The sequence below is a fragment of the Paralichthys olivaceus genome, chromosome 6 (genome assembly GCF_024713975.1).
Source record: "Paralichthys olivaceus isolate ysfri-2021 chromosome 6, ASM2471397v2, whole genome shotgun sequence".
Taxonomy (NCBI): Eukaryota; Metazoa; Chordata; class Actinopteri; order Pleuronectiformes; family Paralichthyidae; genus Paralichthys; species Paralichthys olivaceus.
Window position 1 is genome coordinate 5,597,880 of NC_091098.1, and position 27,086 is coordinate 5,624,965.

Consider the following 27,086-nt stretch of genomic DNA (forward strand, 5'->3'; position numbering starts at 1 on the left):
TTTTCTCACTCGATCATCGAACGACCTACAGAGAATGGGATTTGAGTCTTTAGCTCTGTCTCTTTGGATTATTCACCTGCAGCTTCTTTGGCGCCCGTCTTCACTTTCAGTTTAGTAAGAATAATCCCAGTTTTTCATTCAGTAATGTATTGTATGAATTGACCCAGACTTCATTTTTTTCAGAACTGTCATTTTAATCTGTAATAACTTTTACTTGGATGGAATACTGTCAAAGAGAAAATGTGAAATCTCAAAAAAATGAATTCACTAAGATGATAAATATTAATTATGTGCCAAGTAAAATGTGAAATCACTTTACCTACATGCTGTCTCTACTTCTACTTGTACTATCTCGTTTTCATAACCTATCAAAACCTGAACAACCTCAAAAAAGATTATTCTAAATCCTAAATATTGTTTGAAAATAACCTCCCAAAACCACAGGATTGTAATGACAATCTTGACATTCACTAAAAACTTGATTGGTTAGACCCTGAAGTAGATTGAAATATGAAATAAAAACAATTACAGAGCATAAATTGTTTTGACTCTTAATCAGGTTTTGCATCATCAGGCAGGTCAGTGAAGATGTTGACTCTAACTCGCCTACTTTTGAACTACTTTTTACATTTTTGACGACATTCCACTGTTTTCATTGGTGAATGGAGTTGATGCTGGAACTATCATGTGATTTAAGTGTTGAATGTTGGTCACATGAGATCATAATAACTACTGGACCTTTGGGGATGTGGAGTTAATGGGGGATGCGGCCCATCAGTGACTTGCTCGTTTGTCAGATGAATTATTTTCAGATTAACTTAATAATTGATGGCTATCGTATAACGTAAAGAGGCTTTCAGCAAATTCAATAAAGAGACCAACTACCATCCTTACCTTTAAGTCAGTTCAGGGCTTACCGTCTCCTTTTTTTTGTCTATTTCCTTTTTTATGCCACCTGGCTCAGTTACTATGTAAACGTGAGTGTGAACGTAAATGTCAATGCCCCATGAAGCCTGGCAGTTGGGGTGAACAGTGATACTGTCAGCTCCCTCTGCCTGGCAACACAGTGTTGACTCTGCTACCTTCAGACCCATGTGTGCATGGGCCTCATAGAGAATCTGGTGTTCCAGTCTCCCCGACAGGCAGAGAAGTGAACACAGCAGATGGGGACGTACTTTACTTTTGTCAGGGGACCTAAAAATACAGTCAGACACTGGTTTACAGGTGCACAGAGGGAAGCCAGAATTAAACAGTGAGTCGTCTGCTGGCACCATGGGAAGAAGCATCAGTAGCAGGAGCTGCCCACTCCACAACCTCAATAATGCAACAGATCCAACACCACCTCTGTCTCTTATTGACAGACAGTCCAGCTTTTATTATTGGATTTATGAGTCATATAATCATCCTTCACTTTGAAACTAGTTTCTTTATCACATCTCACCTCAGTGAAGCAGTTTACAGGATGCACAAGACACTCAACAGAGGCTGTTCTTCTTTGCACATGAGCATTACTGTGTCCTAACCTAACCTTTGGGAAATGTACCCAGCACCGGACCATGGGCCTCATTTGTAAAACAGTGTGTAGGATTCATACTAAAAGAGTGTGTGCGCACCTGAAGGCAATGTTCACCTGGAAATGTGCATACGTGGATCTGCCTCATATTCCGTCCTCTTCACACCCACATTCAATCATAAATGGTCAATGCAAAGCACCCTGATGAATATTAAGTTATCCTGCTGACCAATGGGTTTTTACAGTGAGTCATAACATTACGCAATGAAAAGAAGAGCAACTGTCTGACACTGACATCGAGGTGTTTGTTAGTGAGGTGGATGTTAAGAAACACAGATCGTTTGGTGGCCACAGCAGCGATACACCGTCACTAATAAAGACAATACACTGATACACTGCTGCTGCTCTGGATAATACAGTGAGTGAGAGTGAGGACGATAGAGAGAACAGAGCCTGAAAAACAAAAAAAATCAGTTTCAAAGGTGGAAGCAAAAAAAGAATCGCTTCACACTGTCAGAATGTGCGGGGACTTATTGTATCGCCTGTTCATATTTGAATCATCCTAAACGGTTGGATTATTAAATTCAGAGACAGCTGTGATGTCCCCAATATATACAATTTGAAATAATTGTTTTTTTTAAATGATTAAAAGAGGCTGTACATAGAAAGGTAAATATTATACAGTGTTAATTATATCACACACATACCTGTCAACCAGAGTGGTGAGATCTTTTGTATTGGAATGGTTCGGTTTCATCGGGTCGATCTGTGTAATACTGGACTCAGTTCAGCACAAACATCCAAGATCACAGATCTATAGAATCCATTAGTCAATATCATGGGACAGGAAATCTTTGCGATCTCTGAACCCTTGTTTCCTCTTCATCCTCCCATTCGCACACTCGTGATTCCATCAAGAGGCATTAAGCACGAGTGTTACCACAGTATTTATATATTTAGAGCAATCAGACCGATTACATCACACATCAGTGGATCCCTGGAAATGGAAGTTTGAAAGTGAAAAGTTTTTCTTTCTTTATTTATTGTAAGTGACCTCCGGTGCACTCTGTGCGTCTGATGAAGTGGATCAATAATCTACATTAGTTCCCCACCTCACGTCAGCATCATCATCATCTCCAAAACGTTTGCACGCATGGCTCAGAGTTAGCGTGGAAGTGCGCACATTCTCCCGTCAAGTTTGTTTTTATAAATCCCAACGTTTGCGTGAGAAGTGGCATAAGCATCTTTCATGCGTATGCAGTGGTTATAAATGAGGCCCGAGGTCTGTAATTATTATCTGTGTTCAGCCTGTGGAGAGATAAGGATCCAGCTCAAACCTGAAAATGGCCTCATTAACCTTAATGGATGCAAACAACAGCTCACTCTTCTACTTGTTCTATCAGTCCACTTTCACTTTTCTTTGTTTACTTTGTTACAGTTTGGTTTTCGTTAAACAATGTCATTGTCAGACATATTTAGATTGACAACTTTTAAAGGAACAAAAGCAAAAATGTGCACAAAATGCCAGTACTTTCAAAAAAAGACATCTACACTTCAAATTAGACTTTTTCATATTACCTCTGCCATGGTAGTTATATTTTCACCCCTGTGAAAACCCCTGTTGGATTGTTTGTCAGCAGGATTATGCAAAAACTACTGAATGGATTTCCATTAATCTTTGGCCTAGAAAGAGCCTGTGAACATTTTGAGGCACATCCAGGAAACGTCTTTCTATCACTTTAACATTGCGAGTCAGGGCATTTTCTGAAATTGATTGATTACTTTATGGATCTAGATGAAAAAAAATCATTCCTGTTTCAGGGACTGATATTTATGAGTGTGTACAATTTGGTGCAGCTTGATTGTTGACTGTTGGGTCTTGGTGGAGGTGTGAGCTCTATTGAGTGCAATTTTAGTTTACTTACATTTTCCTTATTTACACATATCTATAGTATTTTTATTTATTCATACACAAATACAAGATAAACACAATTCTTTCTAGCTTACAAGCATTGTGTGTAAAATATAATATTCTCGTCACTAATCAAGCCAACCAGACACCTATGCTTGCTGTTAAACATAACAGACCAGAATTAAGTGCCTTGGAATTCTACACCTGACACATTTATTTCAGATGAACCGCGAGCAGCATGCTCTTTTCTTCTCATTTTTTTTCCAGCTGCAGAAATACAGAGTCAGTCCTTCTGACTTTACCTAATGAGTCAGCTTTCTGTGATTTGTTCTCCTCTCTCCTCAGAGTGAGAGTGACACTTGTGAGAATCTGTTCTCGCTCTGCTTCTCTTCAGTGTGCATTAAACCTATCTGAGTTTTAACTCAACATTGGTGTGTTGTTGCTGATCTGCAGTGAAACTCAGAGCAGATTCAGGTTTGTAGCTGTCAGAGGTGAATATGGTGTGGTTGCTTAATTCTGGCTTGAGTTAATGAGGACGGCCCCTGCTAAAAACTCCTGAAAATGTTTGACTGAGCCATTAGAGAACACAGCAGGAGATCATCGTGAGGATTCGCAGTGAACGAGTGGATGCCTTGATGAAGTTTCTAACATGCCAAAGAAGCAATACTGAGAAAAAGAACACAAACTTCTCAGGTTGAAAAAGAGTTACCATACATTAAGATTACATTAAGGTAAAGCATGAATTATTTTTTTCAAAAATAATAATTCATATCGTTAATTTAATTTCTGTATACTCTACAGAAAATTACAGAAACTGGTTGAATGGATTGAAAATTTATATTTAAAAATAGTGGAGGCCTCCTGGGGTCACCTTGTCACAGTTTAGTCATTGCCGCACACTTCTTCTGTAAAGATAATTGAAGTGCGTGACTGACTATTGAAGAAGTGGTGTTCAATATGTCAGGAAAGCTTACGTAAAGTCAGCGAATCAGAAAAGAAAAGAGAAAAAGGAAAGAAAACAAACGGAGAGCAGACAACTGTTGACAGATTTCTTTCCACAGAAAGATGAGTGCAACCAGTAATTACAGTTTATTACACTCGGGACAAACTGGCTGAGCTGCCTTAGTGTGTTGCAGATCCACAGTTGTCTGATGATCATGTAGCTGAGGATTTAATCCGCCTTTACTGAGCAGTTATGGTAAAATAAGAACTGAACAATGTGGACTTGAATCAGAACGACATGTCTGCTTACTTTTCCACCAATAGTCAAATCTCGCTCAAAAACAACAACCACGTCTGTTGGTGACCCTTCAAAATAAAAGTCCCTTATTATGACAAGAAACACAAATTCACTGAACAACCTTGTGATGATGCACCGTGGTTCTACAGCTGAGCTGTGTTAATACAGAGGGTTTATCTGGAAGATGGCCAGAAATAAAACAAACAAACAAATGAATGGATTCAGTCAACAGACACACTGGAGTCATTTTCACTGTGTGTTCTGTTGTAAAATGAGCGCATAACAAGAAGAAAATAGACGAGACCTTGAATATCTAGAAGAGCAGCACGGCAGCTGAATCGCAAGTGGCCCGGTTTTTCCACAGCCGCTCTGTGGCACAGGTGCAGCCATTGTGACACAGGTGTGACACCCTCAGGATTCACAATTTTGCTATAGCGGCATGATTCTATGGTTTTAATCTGCTTGAGTATCTCCATGATTATTCATACAATCAACGGAGGAAGACCACCTTCTTAGCATAAAATAATCCACTTTCAAATGATGGCTTACCTATATCTGTAATTGTAGTCATGGCTACTGTTCATTAGTGACTAGCCATACAAACACTACAGATTCATTTGTACAGTTGACTTTGTTATTTGTTGTATAGCAAGGGGGCCCAGAACCCAGTATAGGGCCCAGAACCTTGTGCTACATATGGATACAAAGTTGGCAACTTCTGGTCTCTCGTGAATCTCTAGTTCTGGGTGTGTGTTGATTTGAGGCAAAATGTACGCACCCAGCTGTTAACGCATCCTCTGCCAACACACACATCAACAACATCTTCTTCTTTGCATCCTAATTATTCATCTAAGGCGTGTCCTGACCTGATGGTACGTCAGTGCCCTTAGTCTAATTGATACTGGAATATTTCATTTTACTGGAAAGAAAATTACGACTTAGCAGCTACAAAAGCAATAAATAATCTTTCACAATTTTCTGAAAATATAGTCCTGTTGAGTCTGGCCGAGACGTTTCCCGCTGACTTTGAACACCTCCTGTTTCTGACAAATGACTCAGCCCTCCCCTGAGCGAATAAAGCTACCAGCCAATAAATTCTTAACAGCATGCTGTCCTCCACTAATGGCCCATTGTCAAGAAACACATCACCTTAATGGAAAATGCTTTGTTACCTACCAACTCGCTACTTGAAGCAGTGTGTTACTGTTACATGTGATGTGTGTCAAATACAGTGTGCCGAAGTTGGGTGCTATTTATTTTGTGCACACTTCAAAGCTTGTGTCGCTGTTTGTGTACATCCATCTATAGTGTGTGTGTGTGTGTGTGTGTGTGTGTGAGTGTGTGGAGTGTGTGTGTGTGTGTGTATGTATATTAAAGATAACTCTGGGACATTTGTAGGAAAAGAGCAGCTGCTTTGTGTGAAACATGCTCTGCTTTGTGGAGGGATTTACATTATCTCTACTCTATGTTGGAGAAATTAGATATGCACCAAGGTGGCTGTCAAAGCATTTATCATTTTAATAAGACAGAGGTCGTTCTGGGGCCCGAGAGCTGATTCTCTTTAGCACGCCGCCCTCTCCAGTGGCCAAATTCAGTCTGAGCAGATGATATTTAAATGTCCCACGGCTGAGCATGTTGAAAAACCATGTGCTGTTAAAGGGATTTTGTTTGATATGTTATTTAATGTCACAAATTTCCTTTGTAAATCAATGCCTGTGAAGCTGACACAAAAGTTTGCCTTCGAGGGAGAGCAGCAAATTCTCAGCTACCAAAGACACTTGAAGGGGGGATGATAAAGTGCTGATTCAGTCAGTGTCTGAAGTGTGTTCAGGGCTGAGCGTGCAACATTCATTTCTCTGTGCTGCAGTGAGGAAGTGGTGAATACAGAGGGCTGTTGTGGCCTGCAGAGGGGGGGAGATGTGTGTGAAGGTAGACAAGGACAAACAGAAACAAAATAATCTCTCAAAATAATTTCTGAAAAGTTGTTTTGATTTTACTTGTTGTCTTGAAGCTGCAATTATCTTCCAAGATAATGATTACAAAGCTGGTCAGGGCTACAGCTAATCATCATTTCATTGCTAATCAATTTTTGATTGAATAATTAATCAGTTCTCAAAGTGTCTAGCTACTGTGAAAAATGCCCATCCAAGAGTGTCTAATGATCAGTTGGAGACGCTTCGTCTGGTTTATGCGGCTCTTTGAGGCAAAATCAATTTATTATCTCAAGTTGACCTGTGTGGTTAGTAAAAGAGACGGGTATCATGCAGCTGTGGACCCGAACCAAACCAAACTACTCAGTAAAGATACAGAGTACAAACTAAATCAATCTCTGTCCCTATTAGTGTTTTGGCTCTTTTTCAGTTGTAATCCCTGTCCATACTAACACACCTGAAAACACATCATGTAACCAATCATTTAAACGCATGCATGTGCCGGTGTAAACACTACAGTTTATGTAGTGTACGTCATGTAGGGCTCAAAGTTTTAGTCTGTCTCATGCACATGTAAACACTTCTATCATTGTAAACCACAGAATCTAACTGCCCAACAGCTGTCACCAAAGACAACAGGATCAACAACGCTTGTTATCAATTATCCATGTTGTTCTCTACACTGGTAGTCGAGGCTAATGCCAGTTGTTTTCTACCAGCAGGAGGTCATGTGATAGGAGCCTGATTAATCAGAGAAGGCTATGTTTTGGCAAAAAGACCCAATCAGTAAGTGGTTGTGAGCGTCTACGTCATCGTTTCCAAACATATTAGTTTCTGTCCGTCCAGACTAAAACGCTGCCTCAGCTTTCAAACTAAAGCGCGGCCATCAGCTGTTACAAACTTTTCATTTTAGTGGCTCTAAAACTCTAAAGCAGGGTGGACGCCAGTCTGTAGCAGAGTCGATGTGTTTTCAAATGAAAACATACTAGCCTGAGTGAGACAGAGTCTGCTGCCCTACGTTAGAGAGGTCATGCTCGTTTATGCTCCAATATAATGTTCTATCTCCTGCCCTCTGCTTAGAAGAGGTGAATTTACGGCTGTTACAGCAACTTAATACGATATTACCTCTGGATTTGTTTTGTTATCTAGTGTTGGAAAATAATGTAGCCCATTGTCAATCTTTTTTTTAGTGTGATAGGCCCAGAATGGCTTGGAGGGATACGTTGAAATTTTGGTTTGGTTGATTATGTGAAGGTCTCTGTCATCCTGAACATCCAGTCAAATCCTGTTCAAAGATCTGGGACTTGAATGAGTTGTTGCTTGATAGTCTGTAAAAAAAAGTGAACCAATGGATGAATATTCATATTGAACAGCTAAATTAGATTAATCTGATATTAGGGTGTAGCCATAGAAACAGCACTACTGACAATACAAGAGCTTTTTAATAGAAAAGAGATGTTCCCCTGATGTAGTTCATTGTCATTTTCAGTCTTTTTGTGGAGAAAAAGGTGAAATGTAAAGACAGGCAGTCTCCCTTTACACAGTTCAGCACATTCTTGCTGGTCAAGCACAAGCTGATGTTTGAACCTGTGTTTATTCTTGAGGCCTCATCTAACATAGAGCCTCCAGTAGCCTCCAGAGTCAAAGTCTGACCAGTTCCAAAGACGGAACTGTAACCTTCACATTCATTTGGAGTGCAGTGGTGTGTAAGTACTTCACATTAACACCTCCTTCACATCAGCATGAAGTAAAGGTCCAGTCTGCATAAGAAAAGAAATGACCTTAAACTCTGGAATAGTGTGAAAACATTTTAGACTTTTTACTTCACTACTTTAACAAAAGTTACCGGCATCGTGTGGAATCACTGGGAAGTTATATTGAATAAATGAATTTTCTGCTGAATTTGAAGCTTATAGAAGTATTTTTTGTGTCATCGTTGTGTGTGTCTGTGTGTTTAGGGGCGTGTACGAGTGAGTGTAAGAGCTCCTGTGGTTTGTGTGAGATTCAAAGCCATCTGTCTGGTTTTGCTCCGCTGTTCTGGTGGAGCTCTGTTACTTCAGGGAAATCCTCAGTGGAATATTAGCTAACGATCCCATCAAAACTTGCATTACCACTGAGCTTACCTGGGATTACACACTGCAGAGCCCAGCGGAGGAGCGGGCAACACTGTCAGACACGGTGGAATAACACTGCTGAGAATGGTGTCGACAGTGAACAGGCAAACAAGGAGGCCCAGGCATTTATAGATGTATTACTTTTAGGTGGGCATCCTTTATTATGTAAGAGATCTGGGAGTTATCGGATATAAATTATTTTAGGGTATAATTGAGAACAATTATTTAGTCCAGAGAAGAAAAGCAAAAGAACAAGGAGGCAGCAACAGCCAGTTGAATCTAGGATTTTTCTAAATCAGGCTCCATAAAGTGGCCACAATTTACACAGAGGGGCCAATTACATGTCCAACTTCCATGTATTATTCCTTGTAATTTATTATAAGTGTTGAGAGTATGTTAATAGTGTATTTAAAAGACTATTGACAGGACAGGGGCACCCCAGGTGCCAATCAGATTTCAGCTAGGCCCAGTGCCCCCTGGATCCGCCCCTAGGAATTGCACACTAAAAGTATTAAATGTCCTAATGCTGACATTCTTGTATAGCTCACTTTAGATTCACTGTAGATGGTGTCTGCCTGTCTGGCATAGTTTAAATTATCTAAGCAGATGCCAGAGTTTGTATTTTACAGAGGAGACTTGAAGGTGATGCAGAAGTGGTCTAGAAACTTTTTGATTCACTCTCAGAACTGGCAGCGACACAAAGTCACGTGTCTTCATGGTGGCTGCTGTCCACATGGACAGAGCTCAATACATTTGAGTAGCTGAATGTCACTCATGGTGTTTCTGTGAAGGACTCTGACGACCTTCCCTGAAGGAACATAACTGGGAGAGCTGCAGCATTAGGTGACATTTGAGCTCTGATACTGAAACACTAGTAAAACGAATACTTTTGCTAGGATGTCAGATACAGTGCAATTTACCTTGTTGGTTTATTGGTCACACCGGATGTCTCACAGTGAAGTTCACATGTCCCTCAGAAAGTGACTCCTCATACTACCAGATGAACCACAGCTGCTGAGTAAATCACCACATGAAAAATGTACTATTCTACTGATCATCGTAAGTCCATGCAAATGAACAACACTGTAAAATGTGTAAGAACCCTCACGTCTTTCAGAAGCATTAAAATGGTCACTCAAACCTATGTACAGTTATAACATTAAGTAAAAAAAGGGAGAATATAGTATAAAGATACAAATAAAAAAAGAGTCTAATTGTACGTTACAACATATTGCTAGCAAAAAACACTAAAATATAACTAAAATAAAACTAAATTGCACAAATTCTCCTTGTGTATCACACAAATACACAAATGCAACAACACACCACTGCACACTTATGATGCACCTTGATGCAAAGTCATCAGTCACATCATTCTGACCAGCAACTGCATGGTTAACACTCATCACAGAAAGGCCACTCAGGCATTCCTGTGATATGCTGGACCTCAGGTAAGACTGAAGACAAATGAGTGATAGAAAACTGATTGTGCAAATGTAAGTGCTCCCTTTTTCATTTGCGAGAGCCCCGTGCGCCCAGCATGGTGCCCATGTCGCCCAAACCTGCATTCGCATTAATGTTCTCTCCTCTCTCATCCAGCACAAACCCAAAATGTTTTCACTTCACCTCCAGCTGCTTCACTGTCTGTTTCGCTCTGTGTGAGTGTAAACTCTGCCTCGCTCTCAGACACAGAGAGAAGCGGCACAACCCTTTAAATGTCGGTGACACTCATGTAAAATAAACACGCACGTAAACACAATGTGCAAGTTACCGAGGTCGGCAAAATATTTGAGTGTATATACGATAGGTTGATGGAGTAATTATCCTGACGGGGTGCTTGTATCTCTGCTGCTAAATACATGTTGGGGAAACTACTACTAAGGATTGTGAAATAACACATCATTATCTTCTCAGTACAGTGCAGAGGCCCAACTGAGTTGGGTTCTGAGATGTTTAGAAGCAGTTCAGGAAACCTTCCCTGAACTCTGTCATGTTGAGAACAGGTGTGTCTCACTTTCTGCCGTACAACATGAACTTGCAATGCATTGACAGTGAACAGTAACGTTGTTTTGGCAAGGTCACAATGCTCATCTCCACATCGTGATGACTCTCCACACTATCTGATCTCCTCAGCAGGATTTGACCTCTCGCTTGTTTCTTACAGTTGTTTAGAATGAGTGATGTTAATAGCAATTATGATAATAGTGACTTTGTCATTATATATGATCTGTGTGCTAAACTGCATTTTCCCCTTGTTTAATAGCTATAGATGTATGATAGTGTGCGTATGTGGAGGCCTTGTGTGATAATGTGTGAATATAATTTCATATTGTTAAAGAGCCTCAGAAATGAATCAACAAACTAAAATCTTTGTTGCTTGGGTGAAGTGACCCTTTAAAATGAAGCGAGTAGCTCACCATCTTATGTTAATGATATCCTTCTCCATCCAGCTCATTGTGTTTTATCATCATATGAGACGGGCTGTTGCTGCCGGTTTGTGCTACTGTTGACACCCGCGGAATGATGGGTAATGATGTTGTCGTGTTTGAACTGTGCAAAGCAAACCCTAGCTGCCATGGCTCGCTCTTCCGCCGCCCTGTCATCCGTCAGCTCAGCTCAGGCAACTCCACGCAATCCACCATCACATCTGCAGAATGGGACGGATCAGACAAATTAGTGTATGTTTTGTGTGTGTGTGTGTGTGTGTGTGTGTGTGTGTGTGTGTGCGCATTAGGGAGATGAGGGAGAGAGAGTCTGTCTGATTATGTTGTGTGTCAATGACAGCAAGACAGGAGCAGGAACACAAGCACAGGCTCAGATTGTGTAGTGTGCGTCTGTGTCTGTGTCACTGCCATAGCCTGTGCCAGACGTCGCCAAGCTGTCACTTTAGGTTAATGTCGGCTACCTTGTGTCTGGAAAAAGTGTGACATGCCTGCACAACATTACAACTGGCTTGTCGCTGTATCTCATCATCATCATCCTCATCATCATCATAGATAACACACTCTTTCAGTGTTTTTCTCACTCCTGGCTCACACACAGCTGACACTGCTTCACATCCTCTTCTAGTGATTATCTCATTACGCGCAGAGTGCAGTTTTCCACCAGGTACCTGTTTGCATGGATTGCGTGGTACATGAATCACCTTAAAGGTCGACTGTGACATTATATTTAAGTACATCCATTATCATCAGGGTGAAACCTGGCCTTTTAGCATCACTTTCATTACATTTCAGCACAAAACACTGGCTGAGAAGACACTTAAATAATAAACAAACCGTTTGGTAGCTGCAAAGAGTCACATATTTACATGTTCTCCTTCTCTCTGTGGTGGAGCTAAACAAAACCTGTCCTCATTCTGCTGCTGACTAAACAGGCAGAATGTATTATGCTCTGCTTTGTACAAGGCTCACAAATTAAAACAGCAGTTAACAAACATAGACGCTCATTACAGTTGGTCCCAATCATTTCAGCCGTGGCTCTTACAGGAAATGTGATTAGTGCATTATGTAGAGGGAGAGTGGAGAGAGAGCAGCTATACTGATGGATTGCTTTCCAAATGAAAATGTACTTCAAGCTTTAATAACAGAACAAACGAGTGATTAGTGTCTTTAGGCAGGTAGCTGCAGACATTTTATGTGCAAGATGTCAGTAGCATGTATTCCGGTCAGACTGCAGTGAGGATGTGTTACTGCAGCACATGCAGGAACATGTTCAGTACAGGAAACACATTTTCCGTGACAGTGGGCCTCACATAACATCATCATCTCTTACTCACTTCTCATCTCAAATCTGTTCCTAAAGCTACTTGTTATGCCCTATGTGTGTCTTTCACAAAAATGTTAGCTGAGGACTTCACAGTCCGAAACGGTCAGTCATAAAAACAAAATCAAAAAGTGTTGACCTAAAGGTGGCGCGAGACTTCTGCCTGGGCCACACTAGGTGCGTGTGTAGTAAATCGTACCTGCTGCATTCAGCTTTTACTTTGAAACAAGTACAAGAAGTGTAAGTAGTTATATTTGTTACATATTTTTCAGATTACAGATTCTGCAGCTCTAACATGGGCACCAAAATGAAAAGCAAGACGTTCCACGATGCACACGAGCTGCTCACGCATCCAGTGTGGCTTTGGTGTGAGATGCGTAGTGCTCAAGGAGATAAGGCAGTCATTGTGATTGATTAGAGGATATCTGGTAATGTTCCAATTCAGGGTGTGTGATAACAGAGCATGTTGCTCTGGACAGCAACCTGCAAAAACAATTATATAACTTCTGTATAAGAGTTGTAGAGGTAAGTTTGTCACGTAAAATAAAATGATAAAATCAAAAAAAATCTCAGTAAATTGAGAGGTCATGATGCACATAACACAGAAGTTAAGAGTAGGATATTCATTTTCTATTTAGTTGCTAAAATGGAGAAAGTTGGAAATGTTGCTGGCCCCGTTTTAGTTTGAAAACTCTGGTTCAGTGATTTAGTCTAGCCGGGCAGAAGAGATGTTTGGAAAAGATGATGTAGACAAACAACCTCTGACTGATTGGGTCTTTACGTCTGTTAACCTCTGCTGATTCGTCAGGCTCCAATCACATAAAGAAAACAACGAGTATTAACCTCGGCTACACAACATGGATTGTCCTAATGTCAGACATTTAGCTGGTGGCACATCGAACTTGCCAACTCGTTTGAAATGGCATCACCAGAGTGATGTTCTGCTAACATTGGGAACAACACTAACATTAGTGGGAAACAAGGAAAAAATGAGTTCCATGCAAACCCAGCTCCCTACGACATTAAGGCTGCCGCTTGAAAATAATTCAAAGCAATAACGAGCAACTCTCGTGTTTGTACAGCAGTAGATATGTGACTGTTTTCTGTTGTTGAGAACGCAGGGTTCAAACACACACTGAAAGTAATCGAGTCATGTTGAAAAGTTCCCTCTCATCTGCATTTGAGCCAGTGAGTCACACCAGCCCTTTATAAACCTCTGTCCCTGGTGTTCTCCACAGTGGAGACATTGTAAGTACCAGTGGGGCATCAAACCCTCTGCAAACAATAGTAGTTCATTATTTAGTTCCTATATTTTATAATGATAATTATAATATACAATAACGGTGCAATTTTTACATGCTGTACCTTAATGACTATTTGTATTTATTTAATTATGAGAGTGTTTATGTTGTCATTGTATGTAAAAATAGCTTAAGAAAGACACATATGCTCGAAAGAAAAACAAAAATCAGGTTAATGTTTTCTTTACCTCGTTTCAACTGAACCGAAAAACATTCTGACAACTTACCAAACCGTGAGCTCAAAACTGAGATACATACAGAACCCTAATATTTGTGTAGCGTTACACCCCCAGCACTTACTGAACAGGGAAGAACTAAATTCACAATACTTGCTTGATTGAAAACAAAAACGGTGCATTTTTGAGTCTGGGTTACCTGAAGTTGATTTTGATGCTAAAGATTTCCACAGATCTACCTCACTCCCTGGAGTTTATACTCTAGTCACAACAGCACTATTGAAATGTGCTGGTTTGAGGGCAGAAGAGCCATACTTTATTGATCCTGAAGGAAATTCAAGTCAATGAAATCACTTGTGGTCCATTTAGGAAATCTGTTTTGGTACCAGAGGTTCTTGCATGAAGCCCTTTGTAATTAAAGTAAGGCATAATCAGTTTTCTTATTTAACCAGAGAGGGGTGACTGAGCTCTAGCTCTCTTTTTACTACAGGGTCCTGCAAACACCCTCTGTTGACAACCAAGCAGCCCCACAGGTGCTATGTGCTTTGCACAGGAGGGTATTAGACCTGTATTGCTCCTGCAGAAGGAGAAGACAGTTTTTATTTTTCCTGTTTTCCTCTTCTAACCTTCACTGTGTTCACATGGTCTCCAAGTACATTGTTGAAGGGCACATCACATGTTGTTAAAGGATGATTACAACTGTATTAGTATCCATGTTCAAAGATCGCAGTCTCCTCCCGCTCAGCACAAAGCGAATAAATGAGCACACTGTTTGTGCAGTGCAGTAAATGTCACAGCTCAGTGGGGAGGATGAGGAAATGTTCAGGGTGGATTTATCTGCAGAGAGGAGCCGCAGTCAGATATCAATATTAACCAATTTTTTACTTGACATCAAGCAATTTATCACTTGTTAGCCCAGATCCATGATTGCTGCTTTATTGTGAATTCAAAGTGGTTTTAACACCAGTGAGAATAAAATTGTTCTTGTTTACTTGTTTACGGTGCGTATGGAGATTTTAATGCACACTGTTCACGTAGCACTGCAGTTTACACAGAACCAGGCTGTCACAGTTACAGATTTATTCCTTCTTTTTCAGTGCTCTGTTCTGACATTTTTTTCAAGTCATCCAGACAGTCTTTTTTTTTTTTATCCAGATTTTATCCAGTCTTTTTCTGCATGCATCTGCAAAAAAGTCCAAGAAACAGTGTGCTGTTTTCATTCCCCTTAGGAAGTATTTTACTCCCCTTAGTCTTTTGGATCAAGGACATCTTTTTCATGTATTAATTATAATTCATATGCATTTAAATGCAGACTGCTCAGCTTGTTCTTGCTTGAGTTTAAACAATATTTACATTTACAATTGCAGCACCTGGCGAATGAAGCAGATGGTGTTCAAACCATCAAGGTGCAGGTTAGAAAATAAAACAGATGTGCTTGGTGTTACTTAACAACAATAAACTTCAACAGTAACATCAGTGTTTTTAAACTAAAAGTGACTTGTGTTTTTGCCCTGATACCCAGTCAAACACACAAAGTTGTTTATTGGATGGATCCTGAAGTGATCCTCTGACCTATGAAACCTCTTGACATCGGACATTGGATGTGCACATAATGTTGCAGGACTTTGATAACCCCCTGACTTTCCCTCTGGTTTTTGGTCTTAATAATTGTTGAAGTGATTCTATGAAATTTGGTTCAGACATTATTGTTGCCATTTGGATGACAATGGCCCCACGTTGCATGTCTTCCTCATGCTGTCTACCTCTCACACCAAATATTGTCCTGTTTAATAGGCATTAAAAGCAGGAAGCTGAAAAACAAAGATCCAAGGCTCATTGTCATCACATGAGACGATTCTGTATTTGTAAAATGATTCAGTCGTATTGTATTCATACTTATGTGAGTTTGAACAGATCCAAATAGAAGCAGGAGAATCATTAAACACTTGTTGTAGCTTCTGTTGGTTATAACAGTTTCCTATCGAATGCTGTGATGGGTTAGGGTTAGGGTTGTGAAGTATTTATCATGATGTTATGGTCAATTTGAGATGCTCTGGATGGGCAATGTTCAGTTCAGAAGTGCTTTGTGTGTCCCTCTGAGCATGTTAAATCCTAAAGCACCCTGCAGTGCTGTGAGTGCTGATGATTGCGGCCACAGTGGAAAACAAACCCTGGCAGCACTAATGATATTCTGGACTGAGAAAGCCTTACAGGGTACCAACATAGAAATTGACCAACATGCAAAAACACTGCCACAGGGATTTACTTAATTCAAACAGAAAACACTGGTTTTAATTTGAAACCTTCATGTGCAATTCTTTCATTTGCTGCTTGCAGTCTCTATCTTTGCAATAATTAACATGGCCTTCCCCTGCTAACTCTTTGATTCCTGTCAATTCCAATATGATCCCTCCTCACTCACACTATTAACTAGAATTGACTTTTTCTACTCAGCCTCAAAAAAGAGGCTAATTTCCAGAGCACCTGCTTATCTAAACCACAGTGTGAAGCTTAAAGAGAACACGTTTAGCTGCTGCCAGGTCCCTTCATAACAAGAGTAGTAACACACTTAATGAGCCCAGCTGCCACAGGCAGACACTGTGAATGGGATTCTGGAATCCCTGCCTCAGTGGCACTGTGAATGTTTTTGGAGCTTAGCAGGTAAAGATCAGACATACGAGTCATGTCTTTCAAGTCAACACTTAAATGTCGTGGCAGCAAAAGAACGGTGATAAGAGCAGTTTTTTTTTTGCTGCATTCTCATGACAGCAATTCAGTTTTTCCTGTAATGAAAGAAACTAACCTGAACCAGACAAACATGTCCTTCAGGGTTCACCCCCTCTGGCTCTATTTTTGTCAGAGTCAAGGAAACATGCATGTGCTTACAAGCCTGAGGCAACTCTCAAGAATAGTAGATGCAGAATGTCGCACTATCCAAGAGCAAGGGAGTTTGTGTGACCGACAAGTAGCTTTCAGAAGATCACATTCTAACAGACATAATATTATACAGGCATGTATTGTGGTGAGTGAGCTTTAAGCTAAGAAGAATTCAGACAGAGATCTGAATTTGGGGGATTTGAGGATTTGTGAAGGAGCCTTGTTGCTGCTGTGGAGCTGTTCAAACCAGACAAGGTAACAATACTTGGCCTGTGATAAAAACAACTTGCTATTTTGAGATTAGTGCAGTCTTGCAAGCCATTTTAAGGCAATGATTAGTTTGAGCTGGTCATTTTGGCTTCAGCTATGAGCATCATCGTTATCATCATCATGATCATCCTCATCATCATCATAACCACTGTCATTTAAACCAACGGGAGAACGGTTGTTACTGAAGCATTCAAAGCTCAGCAGAGGTTGCAGAATATTCAGAACACGGCTACATCACGCTCAACAGCTCAGTGTTGTGGACTTGAACATGGAGTACTCTGTCAGTTTATTCTAGACATGATCTACAGTGTTTGTTGGTTACTTAATTGCACTGGACAGGTCACGTTTAGCATCCATATATTTGAATTAATCTCTATAGCCTCAGATTAAAAATTTTATATCAGAACATCTACTTCCACTCCACATTTCTGCTTGGCAGTGTGTTGGGCTGTGCTCAGCTATTTGCTTTAAACATGGGACAGTAATTTTCAGCTTTATTCAACAGGTGGTTTGCAAAATAAAGGAGTGTGAAAATTAAGGCTTGTACGTTTACACTGATGCATGGTGAAGCACAGTTGCAGTTGTCTCTCGATGTGGGTAGCATTAGGTGTTTTATATATATATATATATATGTACATATATATACCTGTGTTTTAAATTACATAGGTATCGACTGTAAATTTATGAAAATCACATAAATTAATAAACTTTGTCACAGAAAATGACTGTTAGTATGCCCATCATCTCAGAGAAATTCCTTTTCCCTCTTTAATACATTTTTATGGAATAAAATAGTGTCTAAAAAGTCTAGTGTACTTATAATCTAATATTAACCAACAATGAAAACCTGAAAACTGAAACTAGACATGTGTAAGTGTCATTTTTCCGTTAATTAATTCCTTAATAATAATAATAATTATACATCACTGTTTTTTGTAGGGAGGCCACTCATTATGCCAGTGTAGATTACACTTGCACCAGGTGCTGCAACTGTAACAGTGTTAAAATCCCTGTGGATAATCAAGCACAGATGTAGGTGGGAGCAGGTGGGCAGCATCATCATTGCAGGATAAAATAAATTATATATATATCTATTAAAATGAAAATGTGATAGGCTGGATGTAACGATTCATGTTAATGCATTGCCCCCCATTTAACCATACCCTCCAAATATGGTGCCTGATGATTAAAATTAAGTTTTAATTTTCTGTGGCTGATCTTTCTCAGTTTTCATCTACCCACTATTACTTTGACATCCTTTTTTTGTTACACCTCTGATGCTGGTTAATTTAAACATCACTAATATTAAAACCAAATGACATTTAATCAGGCTGATTGTCAGTTCATGTCTTTTAAAGTTGGCTTGTTAGACTGTTTATTACGGCACTTTTAATTGCAAATTATGTGGACGTTTAAAAATCCGCAATTAAGGCAACATCTTAGTGTATGGGGAAGACAGATTTTTAATAACAAACTCTAGGCGTAATTAAAATCTCAATGGTGAGAAAAAGATGGTGTATTTGCAAGATGGGGCTGCAGGGTTTTGAAATGCAAAGGAAGTGGGACTGAAAAAACTACCTGCATAGACCTCTGGTGAAAAGTAGAAATAATTGATAATCTTCCATACATTATCTATACATCTACATATCGTTATGTCTGTTAGCAGTTAACAACTTGGGAATTGAAGTGTAACATAGCATGCGAGAGTAGAGAGAAGATACATTATGCATGACAACAGTAGTGTTTTTCAAAGAATGACTTGTGCGTGGTTTGTGTGTAATTTCTAGTGTTGTTGCGCATGCATGATCATCCTTGTTTGTGCATAGCAAACAAACAAAGGGGAACCACATTTCAAAATATTGCAACCATCCCACCCACCACACGTAACAAGTTAACAGCTTTCTGTGATTGCCTGCAGCAGCATAAATGAGAAAGCTGCTAAAAAAGAGGTTCACAAAGACTGGTTTACGCAGGGTGAGATAATCTTGAAAAAGTGCTACAAAAAACTCAAGCCATCAACATCACCATCCTATGATTCATTAGTTATCCAGGGGCAATAGTAAGCTGGCCATAGGAGGAGATAGATCCTGCAAATGTCAAGACATGAAAATGACGGAGGTGTCCACCCAAAGTCGAGCACTCCAAGACTACAAGCATTAATAAGATGGAAGGTGAGGATCAGTGAGAGTCAGAGCCACATTCCAGAATGAAACATGGAGCATCCATTAATACATCAGGAAAATGGCCCCTGGGGATGAATATTAAGAGAGTGTCTCAGGCAGTGGATGACAGAGGGTGATGAGAAGGAAGAAAAATATTGTGGTAGACCAAGCCCCATCCATGGAATGTGTCATCAGCGGATAGAGGTAGTGGCTTACACCAAGAAATCCTGCCAGTGGTGAGAAAAGAGCGACCTAAAGGATAGCACAGAGACTCTGATAATGGCAGCACAACAACCGGCCCTAAGCTCCATAAGGCTGGGGTCTACCACAGCAGACAGGACCCAGGGTGCAGGCTTTGCAACGATAGTCATAGCGTAAGATGCAAGCTGGGACACATATGACCGAGTGGCTTGGATAATGTACAGGAACATCTGTGCCAAGAATGGAATGAGAATCCCAGAGATCTGAAAGGACATACCACAGAAAGTGTTTTAGAACAAGAGAGCGAAGATCCTGTGAGAAAGAGCTGCTGGTTAACCAAGCAAACATAGAGGTGGTTGATAAGAAGCAGAGGAGTGTCAGGGTTAGTGTGATACTGGTGCAATTCCAGCTGACAGCAACATCAGAGAGAGGGAGAGATAGTGGAGAAATACTAGGGTCTGAAAGAGCTAGATCAATTTGAAAGATAAAGTCTGAAGTAGTTCCAGGGATAATGGGAGGGTTAGGGGCTGTGACCTCCAAACTGTCACTGCACACAACCCTTAAACGTCCATCCCTTCCACACCCTCAGGGTTGCACAGCTATCCCTATGAGGACTTTGCAATGACTTTCACTCATTGTGCACAGACTAACCTAAACCAGGACTTCAGAATTGATCCTCTGCCTCATTAGGACTGAGCTTTAGATCTACTGGTCCTGACACGGTCAGTGTTTACACTAAAGGTCAAACAAAAATGAGTACGCACACATTTGTAAAGTAGATATGCTTCATCCGATGAGATTAGATCTAACACTCTCTGTTGCAGCATGTCTGTGTTCTCTTCATTAAAATGTCCACCTGAGAGAAAGCTGCTTTCATCTGTGTTGTGTCTGTGGTATGAGTTTGATCTCAGTGTGTTGAACCTGTTTCCTTTGTCTGATTGTTATTTATGCTCCTTGTCTTCACACCGACGGCTGGCGTCTTTCAAGCCAACAAATAAACTTTGATCTTTTCAATTTTCAACCTGGTGTACAGATCGAGGTTTTAAAGGGACTATTGATTGAGCCTCTGCCCCTTTAAAGAGGACATCGTGATTGCTCTACTATATTCCTTTACCATTGACCCCCTGAGTGAGTGTGTGTCTGTGTTGTCTTTGTTACATTGCACCTATAGCGTGCCTGTACACCAGCCATTCTTCATTACACTCTTTTGTCCGTGACTCGAGAGTGGAAAAGGAGAAACGGAAAGAAGAAAATAGGGAGCTAATCACATAGATGAAGAAAGGATGAAGGAACAAAAGATCGAGAGAAGATAAATTGGATAATAATTACAGGAATGGGCAAAGGAAAGAAAAAGGGAAAGAAAGATGGAGCCTGACTCATCTTTCCTTCTCAGTGAGGACAATTGATCCTAATGACCCCAGCCCTCCACTGTCTATACAAAGTGCATGATGACTATAGCTGGCAGCTGACTGGAGGGTATTATGGATCTGTATATTGATGAGTGTTCATTAGGACGAGTGCAGTAGCCTTTAAAGTGTCGCTGTGGGACATCATCTTCCATCCATCACAGCAGCAGTAAGGACTGTCATTACAGGAGCATGGGGCAACTTTGTACTTGCTATGGTTCCAGGGGTGAAATGTAAAAAAAAAAGTAACAGTGTAACAGATAAACTAGTGTAACATTCCAGATTCAGTAATTGTTAAGAGGATATTTGGATAAGGGTTATCATTCTTCTGTGTAACACCACACTTCTTTGGATACTGATATTATAGTTTCTCAAACCGCAGTTCCCTTCCTGTTTTCTTAACATGCCTCTTGTACACTTTGTGGTTTTTGAATTTGGACTACACTGCCCACTTTTCTTGTGTAACCCGAGCTACCACACTGGTGACAGTTGTGATTTGACGTTTTTTAGTTCTCTGTCCACTTATCCATTCATATCTCCATAGTGCATCATGGGAATGTCCTCAGATTTGGTAAAAACATTCACTGTGGACTCAAGGATCAAATGGTTGGATTTTAGTGGTCAAAGGTCAAAGATCAATGTCCCTGTGCCCTCTCAAAACATTTTAAATGTGAGGTTGTCTGACTGAATTATGACACATTTTGTATCCATGGTATCCAAAAGGTCAGTTTCACTGTGATATCTTTATATTCTGATAAAACACTTTTCTATATTATTCAAAGCCAAACCAGAAGGGCATATTGTGTCCATATTTCCTGTAACTTGACTCGTTGGTGGAGATATACAACCGCTTGGCTCGTATTTTTCTTCTTATTTGCTCACTCTCTTCTTTTAAACTTTGCTTTCATCCTCTTTCTCTCTTGAAGTGTTTTTAATCCAGACTGAGTCTGACTTCAGGAAGCCTCTAAAAATAGGACTACTGGGTCCGATGATTTGTCACATTATATAAGTGTTCCACTAACCTCAGAGGAACCTCAGAGGCCAACAGGTTCTCTGTAAACAAACGTCTGAAAAACTTTGAAGACAAGTTGAATGACTTACTAATCTTTAGAAGGGAAAAACTGTGGATTGATGTATACACAAACATGTCGATAAAACAGAGTGAATGGACAAGTTAACTTTGAATGTGAATCAAAATAAAATTCTGCAGTGAACACATTTACATTAAACTTTACATTGAACTGGTTTGAGACATCTGCCTTAAGGAGAGAGAAGAGGTAAGTGTAAAGGTTATTTATTGAATTATACTCATGCATTGATTCCTTTTTCTGTCGCTGTTTTGAAATACCGTCCTCCTTCTTCCTCTCATTACAATAATCAGTTTGATTAAACATGAAGACTATTTCTTGCAGCATGGCAAATATTACTTTTCAAAGGAAAAATACAATTATTTTAATCATGTTGCAAAGACTGATCACCAGAAAAGTTTGCTTTAAATAACATTAAATAACATTTTGCCATTTCTTGCTTTTTGTTTCTGAAGCCAAGCATTTAATACCAGGGCTGCAGCATGGGGGATGTAAATGAGTAAGGGAAACCGAGATGAGAGGGAAGGATAAAGGGTTAAAATGATCGGCGAGGGAAAAGGATTCTGTAAAAGGGACGGATGAGACAGTCAATTAGACTGAATGTGTGAAGTAGGAGATAGAAAATGATGAAAGCAAAGTGAATGTAGCGGTGAGAGGAGGTTGCAGGGGCAAGAAAATATATGAGGGACAGGCAACATGATATTAACAAGAGAGGGACCTAGAGACAAGTGAGATGAAAGATGTGCTGTGCAGGAATCAAAGCAGCAGACCCAGTGTGTACATCAGGTTTACAAAGAAGAACTGAAATAAAAAGATACACCAGTGTACAGTAAGTCATGTATATTCATTTTGTCCTTCATATATGCTGAACTGGTACATTTGCAGTTCATTGCTTTTGATCATTTGTGTGGATCAGTGCAGAGCAGTACAAGCACAATTCGTCCATCACTTTCAGTGCTGATGGATTTTTTTTCACCAAGCACTAGCCTGCCAAATTGCCACCCCATAATAATAGTCTGTAGGTTACGCTGTGGTTGTCATGGAGTCTCCCAGGGCGATGTGCAGAGAATAGAGCATGGTTTCCTTAATTACAGGCGATTGCGCATGATTAGGCCGAGGCAGGGCCGAAAGACACACACACCACACACACACACACACACACACACACACCACACACACACCATACACACACACACACACACACACACACACACACACACACACACACACACACACAATATCACACAGGTAGCAGTTGTGAGATGCTGCAGGTCACAGGTCACACTGTGGGTGGACAGGGAATGTCAAGCATTTACAGTTACCCAAATAATGGTCGATATTTGTCAGTGAGTCACACTTTCACTAAATCTATATGTATACATGTGTGAGGTCTTAACATCTCAGGTAATAGCTATTTACACACACACACTGTTTATATAAAGCTCTGCACACAAATAATAGAAAGTGACAGCTCATTGTAGAACTGTTTGAGGAGGACTCACTTATGACAAGGATGTAGCTCTAGAGCTTTAACACAGGATAAGAAAACAGAACATCACAAACAGGCAGGTTTAGAATAGATGCTGTACTAATTGCCACTATTGCACGATAACTATTAAAGGTGACTGTGAGCACAGAGGAGGCTCAGAGAGCACCTCCACCTGCAGCAGAGGCTCAATCAGCCAGCTGAGAGCTGTTAGCTGATTGACCCTCTGGTTTAAAAGGCAGCAGCAGAGCTGCCAGAGAGAGACATGGAGACGCATGAGGGACACATGGAAGAGAGACGCTCATGAGGGACACAGAGACAAACTGCCCGTTAAGAGTTTTGTGAATTTGTTTAGAAGAAAATAAAGATACTGAAAAGCCTCTGTTTAGTCTCTGGCTGGGTTTGGGACCTTCAATTGCCATAGTGATTAATCAACATTTGGATCAGCTACTGAAAAGAGAAGAACTGAACATTGATGTGGTTCACTTGTTTGCGAACATGGTGAAAGCCAGACTTGTAATTGATTTTAGTTTTTACAGAGCCTCTCATGACTTGGAGAGTTTCAGGCTGATGTGGGGACACAAAGAGGTTCTCTGCTCCATCGCAGAGGTCTATGGAGATGTGATAAATATATAATATAAACACAACTTAAAGTTGCTCCATGTTGTGTTTTCTTACCTCTAGCACTGCTACAGATAAATGTTTTTATGAGCAGTCCCCCATTTAGTTAGTATTGAGTACAGTTGTGCAACATGTGGGCAATGCAATACATATTCCAAGCTGTGGTTTTACAGTATTTCACTTGTTGGCACCAGGGCTGGAGAAGCAAATAAACATTATTTAAATAATGCAGGTTTAAGATATTAAGAATGGTTAGAAAAGCTCCCAACAAGTTGATCAGGTCTCAAGGATTCAACAGATGTTCACATCAACAACTGCATTTGTTGACGAGAAAATCACCCAGGGCACGAGAGAACATCCGCTGTGGGCAACAGCTCCTGGTGGTGCAGGAGGTGTTGAGTGGGACTGACAGGGTCTGTGAGGTCTCAGGATTGACTGACAGTTTGGTGCCGCGTCAGCTATAATGAGAACACAGCATCAAACTGTCGTGGCAGGGGGAGGGAGCTGAGTCCGAAGGGATTAAGTGTTCAATGTACAGTATTTTCCCACATTCTTTCAAAGTACACTTGTACAGGGTGTACCCCGCCTCTGACCCAATGTCAGCTGGTTTAACCCGCAACCTTCAAAAGATAAGCAGTGTTGATGATGGATGGATGATTTGTGGAACACGCACTATTTGGTATATAATAGGTAGAAACTGGGATGTAATAGGTAGAAACTGGGATGTGACAACATGGATCAGATGAAAATAAACAGTGTGGATGTATATCACAAGTAAGTTATATATTAGAGCATTAGATATAATATTATAATATAATTTATATTATATATTATATATAATATTAGAGCATATTTGGTGTTTTCTACAGGATGAAATTTTTGCAGACATCTTATGATTTAATTCCAGATAAAATCCAAACTTTTCCCCAGAGAAAGACATTTGAAAGAAAACGTCTCTTGTGACTTTTTTTTCACATTTATTCTCTGTGAAAACAAATTCTGGTTTCATTGTACCTGGAAACAGTCAACATACAGCTGCAGAAAAGTGTAAAAGCTCAGGTCAAGATGTTTTGTTTGTACCGCTTTTATTCATGCTCAGTCACATCCTGCACTGGAAGCTCTATTATAGACACACAGCATTGCTGTATAATCTTCTCCATTAGCATTATGTGTACATATGACTATATAAAAATGCTCGCCACATCTCAACGTCCTCCCACTGAACAATAATGAAGCCAAAATGTCCTGTATATAAAAATTACAGAAACCATATCTGTGAAAAATATATTTAGTAGGTGTAGGAGTAGGTGGGGTTAAATGTGCAGGCAGCCACCAGGGGGCAATTGCGATTTTAATTTACACTACTTAAACACTTCCGTTAGAAGAAGGCTTAGTTTGCACTGACAAGCAGCTGTGCAACCACTTCACAAACCATCACAACTCAAGGCCTAATGATCAATGATCTCATGAATAAGCTTCCCCTCATGCATTGGCCATATTCTTCAGATTAAACTAAGCAATGATGACAGGTTTGTGTAATTACACGCCCAGTGTATTTACTTTGGAGGTAGATCTCTGGTGTTGCCCCGCTCATTCCATTCAGGTTAACATTTGAACTATAAAATGAAATATTGGACTGTTTTATGGATTATCATACAATGTGATGCACACGTTAACATTCCTTTCGAGTTTTCATCTAGAACCATCATCCCGTCAGTTTGTCCAGTAGTTTGGTTTATCTTTCTAAAAGTTTGGTTTTTCTTTACGATGACCATCAAAGACTCACAGAGCTGTTAACATGGACTCTCCTTAAAACCGCTTATAAGTCATTAAAGAATAGTGATGAAGCTTCTACTTAGAAAGCTCAGCAGCAATCATGCTTACACTGTAAGTAAGTGCCGCTCTGCAGTTACAGAGTTTGTGGCCTCAGCTCCGTGTCTCTGAAATACACACACGTACACACTTATATTCTACATTTTCTGCCCTGCCTATCAACATCTGTGCATTGAGAAATTCTTAGCATGATGAAAGTGTCCTTGCTATGTCATTTATTTTATGTTCAACAAAATAAGATATACTCCGTGTTGTAAAAAATGTGGAACTGTGTGGCAATAGCACTCGTGTCAATCTGCATTCCTAGTGACAGATTTATTATTGCTTTATTCTTCACAGTTTAAGTCACAGCTCCGCAGATCTGTCATCTGCCTGGGTGTCTGAGACGCTCACGCTCTCCCTCCATGTCTCTCAGCTTCTCTCTGTCTGTCTCCTTCAGATTTAAGTTGTCACAACTTTCAGAGCGCTGATGAGCTGGTAATCCTCTCCTCCTCCTCCTCCTCCTCCTCCTCCTTCTCCTCCTCCTCTCCTCTGCAGCATGTCAGCAGGAGCAGTGTGACTGCTTTCTCAGCAATTTTGCTTTCTGTTGCTTCTCTGTGTATTCTAATGACACTGCAGTGTTTGGGGATGTGTCCTTGAGGAAAAGCAATTCGCTGGTCATCTGGGATGTTGTCAGACCTAAGCATAAATATTGCAGATAGTTTGGATGACTGTAGTCAGATGAGACGGATAGCGGACATGACAGCTGCATCAGAAATGGCAGGACTAAAGGACACAGTCATGTGTCTCTTTCTCTGGCTGCCTGGAAAGACATGTGTAGCATTCTTCCTCCATCACCTCATATTACTGTAACATGAAAACAAGCTGGACAGAAATATTGCATTGTTGCACTAAGAGTAAATTACAGCAAGCTTTTAATTCACAGTGAGTCTCTGTCTTGTGTCTCTCTACAGATGGGAAGGTGTATGCGTTGGGGGGTATGGGCGCAGACACCACACCACAGGCCCTGGTGAGGGTTTATGAGGCAGAGAAGGACCAATGGCTGCCGATGACCTCCATGCCCACGCCGCGGTACGGAGCCACTCCCTTCGTAACAGGAAACAAAATCTACATGCTAGGTAGGACACGAGATTCCACCGTCTCATGGCTTTTTATATCTGAGTTTTAACCGACATTGTCTGTTTCTATCT

General features: G+C 40.4%; 1 protein-coding gene across 4 annotated transcripts in view; it reads left to right on the top strand.

Annotated features, from left to right (window-relative positions):
* Positions 1–27,086, top strand: part of klhdc8b (kelch domain containing 8B) — a 147,058-nt gene that overhangs the window by 69,148 nt on the left and 50,824 nt on the right. For all 4 annotated transcript variants that reach the window (XR_011243257.1, XM_069527160.1, XM_020088991.2 and 1 more), the window contains exon 3: positions 26,850–27,014. Coding sequence is in view for 3 of the 4 variants with exons in the window: in XM_069527160.1 (XP_069383261.1) it covers positions 26,850–27,014 (165 nt within the window). In the remaining variant the exon portion in view is untranslated. The remainder of the gene's footprint in view (positions 1–26,849; positions 27,015–27,086) is intronic.